The sequence below is a fragment of the Asterias amurensis genome, chromosome 7, assembly GCF_032118995.1.
Source record: "Asterias amurensis chromosome 7, ASM3211899v1".
NCBI lineage: Eukaryota > Metazoa > Echinodermata > Asteroidea > Forcipulatida > Asteriidae > Asterias > Asterias amurensis.
The window spans coordinates 9,670,900-9,684,476 of NC_092654.1; the positions used below are offsets into that span (position 1 = coordinate 9,670,900).

Here is a 13,577-nt window from a genome sequence, read left to right on the forward strand (position 1 = left end):
TTTTTTTTAATTATTTTTTTTACAAAAATCGAAAAATAGTAAATAGTAAAAAAAAGGATGCGGCCCCAAAAAAGGATGCGGGCGGGAACGATCAACTGGTATTTTTTTTTATTTGGCCTTACATGCACGTATTTCAAAACTCAAGAAGCACACAAGTCTGGCAGACAATTTCTGTTTTACTGAACGTACTTTTCGCATGGTTTGATTTAAACAGCGGCTACAGGATAATCTCAATATTTTAACTATTACCTTTTTTTTGGCCAAGTAGACATCGTAAATCTATACCGATTTATAACCATTTTACGCTTAAAATTTGCATTTGGTAATAAATAATTCAAGTAAAAAATGCACCTCTCCGCACGACTTTTTCAGCCGAGAGTCAAAAACAGCTTATCTATTATAATGACCCCTTGACGTCAGTGACCATTTTCCCCAATTGAGTTTGAACACGGTTCTCAAGCTTTGGCCAACTGAGGGTGCCATTTTCCACATCAAATAGCGCCAATGACACCATGATTCCTTTGTCGCGATGGTTTATTTGACCTCACGTTTTTCGGAATTTTGGCTTGGAGTGTTTCGGGGGAAAAACAATTTTTACCATGTTTTAACAGGAGGTAAGAGACTCGTTAAAAAAATTCTGTTTCCTACGGACTGCATCTATTACAAAAATGTAACAACTTTATATTTCTGAGCATTCTGTAGCCGCTGTTTAAGCTTCTAGTTCCAGTCTTCAATCCAGCCCTAACCACTTACAGTAAACCCAAATTAGAACAGTGAAAACTAAGCCTGATCGACTAGTGTCGATGTCGCGACTACAGTATTAATTGTTTAGTCGAGTCCCGACAACTGTTATTCAACTTCTCGGTTAAACGTGCCACCACGACTAGTACTACAAAAATAGTCGTGACTTTCTGATTGGTGAATCAATTGTTTCGCTCACGACTATTTACGAACATAAGTTTACAAAACACAATCAGACATCAGTGACACAATCCTTCAATCCTTTTAGCACAAACTTTACTGCAGCAAACAAAATGCCGCAATGCATCTTGAGGAAATAAAAATGAGTCGCAACTTAGTGTCGAAGTCACAACTATTTGAGATGCGACTAGTTGAGTAGTAGTATATTTCACTAGCCTCCCAGGTTTTCATGTGATGTAAACTGACATGGCGAGCTGCCGATGGCCTCATTCACTGTACAAGACCAATGACTAACAGAAAAAACACGACCACATAATCAACCGATGCTCAAAGGGGTGGGGACATTAACATGCATGCACTTGACCATTGCCTACTTGTTTTTGCAATGGGAGAGTTGCAGAGGGGCTCAGCATGGGTTTGGCTGACTAGCAGCTGGGCAGGCCTGATACTTCACGGAGGCAACGAAGGCGATTGTCTCCATGCCCCTTGGTCATTGCCTTGGTGCCCTTGAAATGCTATACAGTAAAAATTTACAATTTCCTCATAGGGTGCCCTTTACCTAGGAGAAAGTGTCTTGGTGCCCTTGCCATTTCAAAAACGAAGCATACAGGCTTGACTGGGTGTACTCGGACTATCAACCATGTACACGCAAACAAAGAATTGGAAAAAATAAACTTGTAAGATGACACTGATGATGACAATAAATACTGTACATGTTTGTAGAGAAAATTGAAGCAATACGTGTATGGTAAGCTCCTCATTCCCTAGGCAATTCCCTTCTCGTTCCAATCTAGACTGTTTGAACATCAGCGCCTACATGTATTTAAAAGTGGTGATTCTGCTTCCTTTAAAAGGGTCTATGGTCTTTTGTTGGACAAAAAACACAATGTCCACAGATTTACACTAAACTTACACAGTTTGAAGATAATGATAGTAGAAAGCTTCCCTGAAAATATTGTGTTCTGAGGTGCTGTAGTTTTGGGGAAATGAGTATAAACAATGTCATGAAAATAATTTTTCGTCTCATGAGACGAAAACTATTTTAATCATTTACAAACGTATTTTCATGACATTGTTTTACTCATTTCTAAAAAAACTACAGCACCTCGGTAAGTAATATTTGAAGAGAAGCTTTCCACTATCATTATCTTCAAACCCTGTAAGTTGAGTGTAAATCTATGGACATTTTGAAAAGGTACCCAAATCCTCTAAGGCATAGACCGTACTAATGTACACTTAAAAGCAATGCAAGTACCAGCTGGGAATCAGAGGTCTCAAAAAATGCTTATTACATCAAAATGTACATTAAAATACTAACATGAACAAACTAACAGACCAACGGGCCTGTTGTTGAAAGGGCACGGGCATCAAGGCATTTTTTCCTTGGCAAAAGGCACCCTACATGTACATGTATGTGGAAATTATAAATTACTACTGGAGCGTTTCAAGAGCACAAGGACCAGGGGGCATGGAGGCAATCAAATTTACATATTACAGAGCAAACGTAAATCATTAATTTTTTCTTTGGGATGTTTGTGCCTTCAACACATGACTTTAGAATTGATCACCACTGAAAAAAGGTCCCAAATTTTTCAAAGTTGTTATTTCTATTACCAAAATGTTGTGATTTGAACATGTGCAAGGCTATGTACATGTATACACAAGCCTTGATTTGTTCTTAACTTGTTTTATTTTTTTTTAAGAATGGAAATAAAAGAGTGGTGACTAGGTCTTAGAACAGGCACTTTAGAACCTTGCACGGTCATCGCCATGAGATTGTAGCCATAGGCTACCTCACAGCCGATTTCAAATGACTGTTAAAGACCTCGTCACCTACTCTTATATTCCATTAGTATTGCCCTTTTGTTTCTGGTTCACAATACACGCACGGTACACCCGATGTACAAAGCAGGCCCGGAATTTCATATTTGAAAAGGGCAAGGCCAATTTCATTTTGAAAAAGGGCAATTCCATTGAATAATCTTTAAGTCTATGGGAACCTTTTGAAGGGGCACCAAGGCCAAGACCGTGAAATTCCAGGCATGGGGTAATGAACTACATGTAGGTACAACCAGCATCTCATCTCAACCAGGCATGCCAGGATTTATTTGAAAGAAATGTTCTTGTACAAATGACAAGTCTTGTCAGGTTGAAAAAAAAGCAAATTAACATACAGTACATGTTCATGTATGACAGTAAGTGATGGTTGCATGGCAGACTAATTATTCTGGATAATGCAATACATGTACGTACATTTGAACAAATGGCTATATCACACTTTACACCTGATGTAAACTATGTGGTACCAAATTTAATAAGTGACTAGCCAGCCATGAATGAATGAGCTATGTTCAAATCTTAAGCCATGGAACCAGTCATGGCCACATGCATGTTAAAGTTACTGTTTATCAAGTGACTGTTTGAACCTACTGATCTTGAAGTAGGCCTTCATGTACACATCCATTCATTAGGAATTCAGGTTACCTTTTTTTAGTTTCTTCCCAACCGTTAACCTCTTTTGACCCTCGTTCGAATCCAATCTTAGAGCAGAGCCTTTTATGAGGATTTGGTTTTCAGTCCCAACCTGATTGCATGGTTTTTCCTCCCACATCAAACACTGACTAAATGTACATGTACATGTATACTGTACGTGTTTCTTCATTCATGGCATTATTGATTGCTTGCCCATGTTTACAGTCACAGGCTTCTTACAGGTACATTGCATTTAATGTATACCTATCCCTGTGCTTTATTTGCTGAAATTTGCGACGTCAAAAGCCGTAAGATACATCTAAACCCACTCTGAAATCCACTTTGTCTTCTGTGTATTGCATCTTCACAAGTTAATCAATATCTTTTATGCCAACATTAATTCAAGTTCTACCAGTACCAATGTTTATCAGCATGGCAGTTACTGCTTTTGTTTTAGTAATTCTTGGGGAAATACCATTTTCAAGAATGTTACTTGGCAGATTAAGTTTTTTTTTTTTTTTAATTCATTTTAAAATGCTGATTAATGTTCCCATTTTCAGAGCAAAAACAAACCAGAATAAAACTTTAAACAGTTTGGGTTTGTGCAGTTATTTTACAAGTTAATTTGTTGTCCAACACATGCTCAGATAAAACTTGGCCTTGGCCTTCGTATCATACTCAATATTCCACACACACTTGTACACTCAGAAAACAAACGGTAAAAAGATGTTATGTAAAAAAAGTTGTGTAAGAAACTACCTAAATTAAGTAAAACACGGCCAAAAATATGTACTGATTTGTAGTGTACAAAAATCTATACATGTTTTGAGAGTAAGTATTGCAGTTAACCAAAGTTATGTAAGATTTACCGAAGTAAAGAGAAACTTTACATGGCATTGGTAGGTCTTACAAGGAACTGTGAAAAAAATCCGGTGTTTACATGCAAGTGATGTTTTTCCCCTTGTGTGCGCACGCGCGTCTGCGTGACAAGTTGCTAACGTCTCAGTCCATGCAGTCATGTCGTTCGTGCTCGTCGAGCAAAAGTAACAAGAATGGAGATTTTTGCTCATAGGTGGACGTATTAAAAGGTGAGTTCCTCAAAAGTTGTTATGATCTACAGTCATATCTACTGATGTGTGTCGTATTATTATTTGTTAGTTTTTACAACCATTCTGACCTACATGTTTGCAATGAACTTGAAGATGTATACAGCGCTATAGTGCTGCTATAACAAAACAACATATTGCAACACGTTACAACACATGCCCACTTTATAGCGCTGCAGACATGTTCACGTTTATGGCAAACATGTAGGCCGAAATGGTTGTAAAAACTAACAAATAATAATACGACACACATCAGTCTGTGTATATGACTGCATATCAATTGTTTTTGAGAAACTCACCTTTCATCACGTCCATCAAGGAGCAAAATCCCCATGCTTGTAACTTTTGCTCGACGAGCACGAACAGGCAGTAAGGCCTTACTCAAACGTTCAGACGGGAAAAGGGTACAACGGTAAAAATATGTAATTGTGTACGACTACACACATCCAAGTAAACATTTTACCTAAACAAACAGTAAAATAATGATAATTACACAGCTATAAGGTAAATTAAAGTTTTAACCCATAAAAAGGGTAACGCGGAATAGTTTTACATGTCATAAAAGTGTAAGGTTTACACAATCAATGTGTAATATTTTACATATCTAGCGTTTACTTAAAATTTAAGTAAATATGTTTACTCCTAAACGAAGTAAGTTTGTAGGTATTTGTTGTGTAAGTTTTACCCTGCAACGAACTGGTAAAAGTTTACCTAACTGTTAGCAGGTTCACCCCCTGCCTCTAAAACATGGTTTTTTTTACACAACTTGTGTAAATATTTTTCTGAGTGTAAGAGTTTTTGTTTCACATGTACTTCCTAAATTTGTACATTAATTTTACTAAACATAAGAACAAAGCATTGTTAAATGCTACATGGAAGATATTTTGTACATAAACTATTTCCCAATGAAACTTAAGACCTGTAATGTGATTGTGATGTTGCACTGCTGTTCATGAAGAGCCAGTAATCATTGCAGAAGCTGACCTACATTCTTGGCCTTAAGTTGTGAAATATTTTCCCCCTCCTAAAAGATTGTTGACATTTAGTATTTCATCATCTTGCAAGTCATGACAAAGTAGAAGGTCAGAATTTGCATATTCAGCCCTTTCATCCATTGCGTAAACGCCGTAAAGACCAATGACATTCTTGCAACAGAAATATGGTATTGTGGTAAGTGCATTTCTCCGCGTTTTGATTTCTTTTCTTTGAGAGTTTAGAACTTAAATTTGCATCTGTTTATCATGCAAGAAACAAAGTAATTTTTAATGTAACCTTAAACAGTATACCAAAGCCCCTTTCACACGTGAACAATTTAGCAAGGGTCCCTTGCTAAATTGTAGCGTGGTTGTAAGATTTTACAAAATGCACCACTTGTGAAAGGTGTCCAGGGTCCCTTGTTGTCAAATCTTGTCCAACATTGCTACATTTTGTCTGAGGTCCAGACCTTTGACAAAATATTACGCTAGTGGAAGTTTTGACCAAGGACGTGGGCTACATCATTCTGTGAAAGGAACCCTTGTTTATTGAGCATTGCCTAAGTGAAAATGCCCATACAGCGCGTGCTATTGTTTGTGCTATCTTGTCCAATCAAGGTGATCAGGATTAACAATTCGTCATATCACTCTCATGTCACACAAGGGTTGTTACTTTTTTAACTTTGCAGTGGGAAAGCCCACAAAATCAGTCACACACGGTGATAACAAAAAATAAACAATCCACGCTTGTAAATTTTGTAGCAAGGGACCCTGGCTACATTTTGGCCATGTGAAAAGGGCTCAAGGGCACACAACTTGAATTGATTCAATCAGAAAACTGTTCCACTTGTCAACATTTTTGTTTACCATGGTACTAATGTAATGAAGCAGGGCCCATTTCATGGAACTGCTACATGTTATGTACCAGCTCATATTGCAGAGCAGTTTTATGTTCTTTCAAAATAAAATGTTCTGCAATATGTATGTAACATCAGGCCTGGAGTTTCATATTTGAAAGGGAAAGGCTGTTTCCTTTTGCTAAGGGCACTTCCATTGGGAAACCTTAAAGACAATGTTTTTGAAGGGGCACCAAGACCAAGAAACCGGGCAATGGAGGCCATTGTCTCTGTACCTGACATGCGTGTAATTCAAGGCCTGTCACATTCATGCATGTGTACAGACACTGTTGGCAGGGTTTGCTCTGAACATTGTTAGTGACCGGCCAGCACGACAAGCTACACATACACCGCACATGTAGCTTGTCATTTCACTGGTCTGTCAGCTTTTTCACTGGTCCGTATTTGAAATGGATGGTCCAAGCGTTTCAATCTGAACGTAGCCAGTACGACCACATGGACAATTTTCTAAATTAGAACTTTACAGGGGAACCACATGACAAACACTCTAATGTACCAGCAACATTACCATTCATTGCTACATAAAAATACAACTGTACCTCAATTCATGACATAATGCTGACACAAGGTGTTACCCATGTTGGGAACAGGTAACTTTTTACACAATGTCCACAGATTTACATTAAACTTAATCGGTTTGAAGACAATGATAATTGAAAGCTTCCCTTAAAATATTACTTGCTGAGGTGCTGTAGTTTTTGAGAAATGAGTAAAACATTGTCACAAAAATTATTTTAGTCTCAGTTTTAGCATGTAAAAAATGTATTAACCAGCTACACATGGTATTTTACCACTGCGCCTTGAACACCCAGCAGGGTGGATACAATGACATGAAGTGAAATATAATCCAAACATTTAAACAGCCACAATTGATCGCTGGTCAACTTGAAAAAGGACCCCACTCTCGCACACCAATTCATAAACATGCCAACTCATACATTTTTGTTAAACTTGTGTGCAAGTTTATTTAGTGTGCGTGTTTGCTTACAAGTGTAGTGATAGCCATTAGGAGTCAATGTTCACAAAGTAATAACCTTGATGTCTTAAAATCCCCACTCCCATACAGGTTGACCGATCTGCATTTATGATACCCGCGACAGTTATCCACTCTGATTGGTCAAGAGAGCATCACATGCCATGTTTAAACATGTAAGCATGAGGTGTAAAACTTTAATGCGCAAGGCGTTAATGAAGTAAAAACATACTGGTACTCATACTGGTACATTTTTACATTGAGTACCAGTATGTAAATTCTGTCATGTTATCAGGTGCGCAGTCTAATAGTTTTAATTAAGGGAATCAATGTGTGGTGAAGAGGTTTACGGTTTAATCCCAACGAGGCCTGGTTCTTGATAATTTTACCGAGACGAAGTCAAGGTAAATTATAAAGAACCAGGCCTTGGCGGGTTTAAACCACTAGTTGAAAACCGATTCAACACACTTTGATTCCCACTCATAAATACCTTTTTGGTTAAAAGGCGTTATAAAGGAAGAAACTCTGTCAAACTTATCCGTTTCCGAGCGCTTGAGTTCTGTATGTTTCCACCTCCATGGTATGTTCAGTAGGCTATACTATGTACATGTTACATGCACATATGTACATACGACGTCCATACGCGTGTGTTTTCCGGTTCTGTTCATGCGCATGCGCGTAAAAACTTGGTGCATATTCGCTGGTTTTCCTGTCACACACAGCGCGGCCAACTCACCGACAGCGCCTGCATCGCCCATAACAAGAAACGTCTTGCATCAAGACTAGCGCAGAGTCTCCGCTCACAATTGGTTTTAAACACTTGTCATTATCAACAGTTTAAACACCCCCTCGTGACGCGCTCTCCACCAATAGATATAGCGAAACTGTCTGAGGTATTTATGAATATTAGAATGCGCACCTAATGTTATCAGGTGCGCATTCTAATAATTTTAACTATTAGAGTGCGCACCTCATGTTATCAGGTGCTCATTCTAATAGTTTTAACTATTAGAATGTGCACCTCATGTTATCAGGTGCGCATTCTAATAGTTTTAACTATAAGAATGCGCACCTCATATCAGGTGCTCATTCTAATAGTTTTAACTATTAGAATGTGCACACCTCATGTTATCAGGTGCGCATTCTAATAGTTTTAACTATAAGAATGCGCACCTCATGATATCAGGTGCTCATTCTAATAGTTTTAACTATTAGAATGCGCACCTCATGTTATCAGGTGCGCATTCTAATAGTTTTTACAATTAGAATGCGCACCTCATGTTATCAGGTGCGCATTCTAATAGTTTTAACTATTAGAATGCGCACCTCATGTTATCAGGTGCTCATTCTAATAGTTTTAACTATTAGAATGTGCACACCTCATGTTATCAGGTGCTCATTCTAATAGTTTTTAGAATGCGCACCTGATAACATGAAAGAGTTTGGAAATTTACAAGTTTTTATTGTGGATTTTCCAACATTATTATACTTAAAAAAAAAGAAGGGGCATCTGAATGGGAATAAAAGAGTAGTGAGTCTGTCTTAAACGGCCAGTTGAAAAGAGCAAGGCCGTGGCCATGCGATAAAGAACCTCACCTTCGGCTAAGTTCTTTATCGCACAGCCACGACCCTGTTAAAACAGCCGGCGTGGTCCTACAAATGTACATGTCGCTTTGCCACAACCCTCCAACACTGTGTTGCCTAGTACTGTCCTTACTCTATGGTACCTACATGTGCTGTACTTTTTTAATCCCTGGATTCGAGAAGGCTGTACAGTATGTACATGTTGTTCACCACATGTGTAGCTCCACTAGAGTGTGAAGGTCAACCCTAACAATGCCTTACCTGCAATGTCAGGGTGTATCCCCTATATAAGTGGGTTGGTGGTTTTTAACCATCTAAATACTAAATACAGGCTTCAAAATAACTTAGTGCGAGAGCACTCTTTTAACACCTGACCCACAACAAAAAGCCCCAGACCTTCATTTCTACAACATTTACAGCGCTAAAAATAGACCCTGGGATCCAACTCGCCAAAATACTCAAGATTCAATTTATAATAACAATATTATATAAAATATTAGAGTATGGGTTCGAGTCCCATGGGTTCGACACTTCACCATTGCTTCGTCCTTCGGATGGGACGTTAAGCCGTTGGTCCCAGTGCACTAATCGAAAAAAGAAGGGGTTCGCCCCGGTGTTCCTGGTCTGATCAGCAGCAAATTGCGCCAAACGCAGCACTTTGTAAAACATTACATGGTGCTATCTGAATTAGGTCTCATAATTCAAATGTACATGTAGTCCCACATCTTGCAGGAAACTGTATGTTACAGCGCCAGGAGCGTCACTGAGTGACGAACATGTGCGCTATTATAAGATGCCAAAATTATTACTATTATTATTATTAACAGAGAAACATTTAATAAACAGATAGGTTTAGAACAAGGGAACTAAGAAATTTTGAAAATAATTTTGGGCCAAACCAAAAATATTCAATTTAGTATCTTATTAAAATCAACCTATTCAAATATCTAAGTTGTTGTCTTTACAACAATTAGTAATGTGGATTACGTTGACGTGATTTTGCTTGTATTGCATAGCCTTGCGTGACATATGAACAGGTATGTAGTGTACATAATAATACATAGGAATAGGCAAGTAAGGCAACTTTGAGTTGGGTTTGAAAGCAAGCCAAAAGTGTTATACATGTACAGTGTACATGTATCTCTTATTTTTTGATATTGTGGAAAAAACATATGGGGGTAAATTTTCGTGGAGGTTCATCGCCAGATCACATGATCCACAAGGTCAAATTCAGGTCAAAGTACAGGTCAAACCTAAACAAGTTCCTACAAAAAAAAAGTAATGGCAGATTTGGAAAGCTTAGGCCCCCTGTGCAATTTACTTTCCAAAGACAATTAATTACACCCAATGGTTACCGATTCATGGTCATTTGAATATTGGAGGTCAGGCGCATTTTGACCGAAATCAACGAGAAAGAGCATGCCATAGCGCGAAAACTGTTTATCCGATGGAGGTGAAATTTGAAATTTGAGCTTGTTGAGCCATGATTACCCTAAAAACCAAATTTGAGTAAATTTGAAGAGGGTAGGGTTTAACCCATTGGGTGATTTGACACGGAATGAGCCCCTTTGCAACATTATACATCTATCAATTGTAAGACGCACTACAGAACCCCCGGGGAGGGTGCGTCACTGTCCATAGTGTGAGTCGGACTTGCGTGTCCAAAGACCCACCCTGAGTCAAAAAAAATTTACACACTTGTTGCAGATTTGGACGGTCCTCCGAACGTTTTTTTGAATTACCAATCGCGAAAAAACGACGCACCACGGACGGACATAATGACGCACATAAAATCTCTTGTAAATGACGCAGGCGCAGTGAATACCAAATAATTCAACCTTATACCTACGAGTTTCCCGGTTTTGCAAGTACATGCATTCGCTCAGCCCCAGCGGCCAGTCTGGTCTGTCCAGAGCAAGGTGCCGAGGGCAAGCGAAGCACGAGTTGAGGTGTTCCGAGGTTGTACCAGTTGATTTTCGAGACGAGCGGTTCCCAGCGCACTAGCTGTTAAAACGCACAGAAAACAGAGGGGCCCGAATACCCACAATCCAAAGCACAGCGCGCACGTGTGTACACTAGTGCTGGGCGAATAGTGAAATTTAGATATTCGGATACCGCTGGCCAACTTTCCGAAATTAACCGGATATTCGAATAGTTTTTTTCACAGCTAGAGGGCGCTATACATTTTTTTTTTTTAAATAAATAAAAAAATTGCCGCTAGAGGGCTCTGTTCGTTTGTCAATGAGATCGTATGGGCGGATTGATATTAGTTTTAGACAGTGTTACTCGGTTCATTCATTAAAATAACCGGATCTAATTTAAAGATGGCGATTTGCTTTTTCTTTTTATCGTGATTGACTCTACGTGAAGGAAAACTTTCGTAATCTTTGAACAAAAAACGTCAGAAATGTCATTGTTTTAACTCTTCACGGAGGTGAGCATAGTTAAATACTTAATTTATGCTGTTTTATGCTGTCTTAATAGAAGTTTCATAAGGATTCAGACAAAACATTCATATCAGTTGTCGCCCGATGTCCGCGGATATTCGGATATTAAAAGAATATCCGGTTACTTGGTTGTAATTACAGAACTATCCGGTTTATAAATAGCTATTCGCGCCCTATGCGAATATCCGGTTAAGAAAAAAAAGGCATTTGCGGTTACGGATAGGAAAACCTATTCGCCATTAACCGGATATTCGAATAATTCGCCCAGGCCTAGTGTACACGATGGTGCGCAAACTGGTGCCCGATACACAATTGGAACTGCCTATTCTGCATAGCGCAAGTTATAAATTGCGCACAAAGTTGTTGCGCAAATTTGTTGATTGTTCAACAGATGAGCGACAGCGGATCTGTGTTTCACTGCAAAATAAACGATTGCAATCATGATCGTGGTCACATTAAATCAAGCAAATATCAACAGATGAGTTTTGTCGTAAGAGAGACCTCACAGATTGTGGCATTGAAAGGTTGGAATGTCTGCAAATACCAACATCATATGAAGGCGGGGAGGGGTAGGTGGCTTCATTATTTGATTCTCCACCAAATAAACAAAATACATGTTGAAATGGACATCGACGGAACATGACGTACCTCGACGCACCTCTTAAAGATTTTTTGACTGAGCACTATTCGATTTTGACGTACCCACTGCATTTTTTTGAGTCAAGACGCAGACTTGACGAACCCTCCCCGGGGGTCCTACAGTGCGTCTTACAATTGATAGGTGTATTAAAATGGTCGATTTCAACTTGGGGAAGAACTTTAAGGCAAATCTCGTCGACTAACACGGTCACCCATTAATTTTATGGAAGTCAAACTCAAATTTTTGACTCCCATAAATAAATGGCCGACCGTGTTAGTTCGCAAAGTAAAATGAAAACCATGCAATTTCGAGGAAAATTTGTGTAGATCATGGTATTCTACTTTGACTTTGAGTTACAACTTACAATACAACATCTTTCTAAATCTAACCATGCATTTTAAAACATTAACAAACGGTTGCTTTTCAAAGACCAACTCGACAGATCCAAGGCAAAGTGTTCTTTTTATTAAGTGTTATGTATGCAGTAAACTATCGCTTATACAGGCCTAAACATTACAATAAATGCTAACTGTATGCCGTTACACATTTATCACTAATCAGTCACCCGTTATGTTTGTTCTGTGTACAGCTAGCCCATGGAGCATTGGTACATTACGGCTGCCGTACGTAACGCACACAAACAAGTCCATGATCATTTTTTGACGTTGGCAAGTAACGACGGGGGTAAAATGCCAGCGCCATGTTTTGAGTGAGTCGGTCCGTGAATAGCTGAATCTATAGAAAAATTTCCACTAAACATCCCATAAAATATACTGATTGTTACTAATTTACCTGAGGATGTGTAGAAGAGACTTGAATGTTGTTGTTACTGCCAGCGCTGGAACTAACTCCTCGATCATTCACTTGTTCCAGATCTCGCTGACTAGAACTGGAACGAGCCATATTTCCCGGCATAAAATTCAATCCTTTCGTTTATCGCCGGCTAGAACATGGTTCCTGTAGGTATTTTATCCTCTGATGAAACATCGGGGCAAACAAAATTAAACAGTCATTGTCAGTAAATGTGTGATAACAATGTGGGCTGAAATGATGTTTTTAGGCCCGGGAATTTCGCCTTGATTACTTAGTTCCAGCGTTTGTGTCATATAATGTTTAGGTCGACTGTGTGCGAAGGAAGGCAAATGGCTGCCATCGCTACCACTTTCACTATAGGGGTGTTAGTATTTTGTTCATGGAGGGGAACACTTCCTAAGAAAAATTCGTTTTTCATTTGGCGGACCTAAAAAGTCACCACCAAAGCGTTTCCAAGATGTTTTATTATATACATTATTATTTATTTTTAAGAGATTTACTATTGGAATTGTTGTTTCTATTTTCATGACTGCCGTTTATTTAAAGTCAGAAAGTCCCCCCCCCTTAAAGTAGTAACATCTATAATGCACCTGTCGACGTCATTTCATAAGAAGTGCCGCTTGATTGGTTATTATCTGATACGTATAAAACCCCGGATGAATAGTGTAATTTCTGCGACCTGCACTCACCTGAACCCGTGCATTTGTCTTTCTAATGATCTCAATTTAGA

General features: G+C 38.8%; 1 protein-coding gene across 2 annotated transcripts in view; it reads right to left on the reverse strand.

The window, feature by feature from the left end:
- Window positions 1-13,136, reverse strand: part of LOC139940140 (voltage-dependent L-type calcium channel subunit beta-1-like) — a 103,435-nt gene extending 90,299 nt beyond the window's left edge. For both annotated transcript variants that reach the window (XM_071936396.1, XM_071936395.1), the window contains exon 1: window positions 12,827-13,136. In XM_071936396.1, the coding sequence (XP_071792497.1) occupies window positions 12,827-12,949 (123 nt within the window). In that variant the 5' untranslated portion in view covers window positions 12,950-13,136. The remainder of the gene's footprint in view (window positions 1-12,826) is intronic.
- Between the last annotated feature and the right edge of the window lie 441 nt (window positions 13,137-13,577).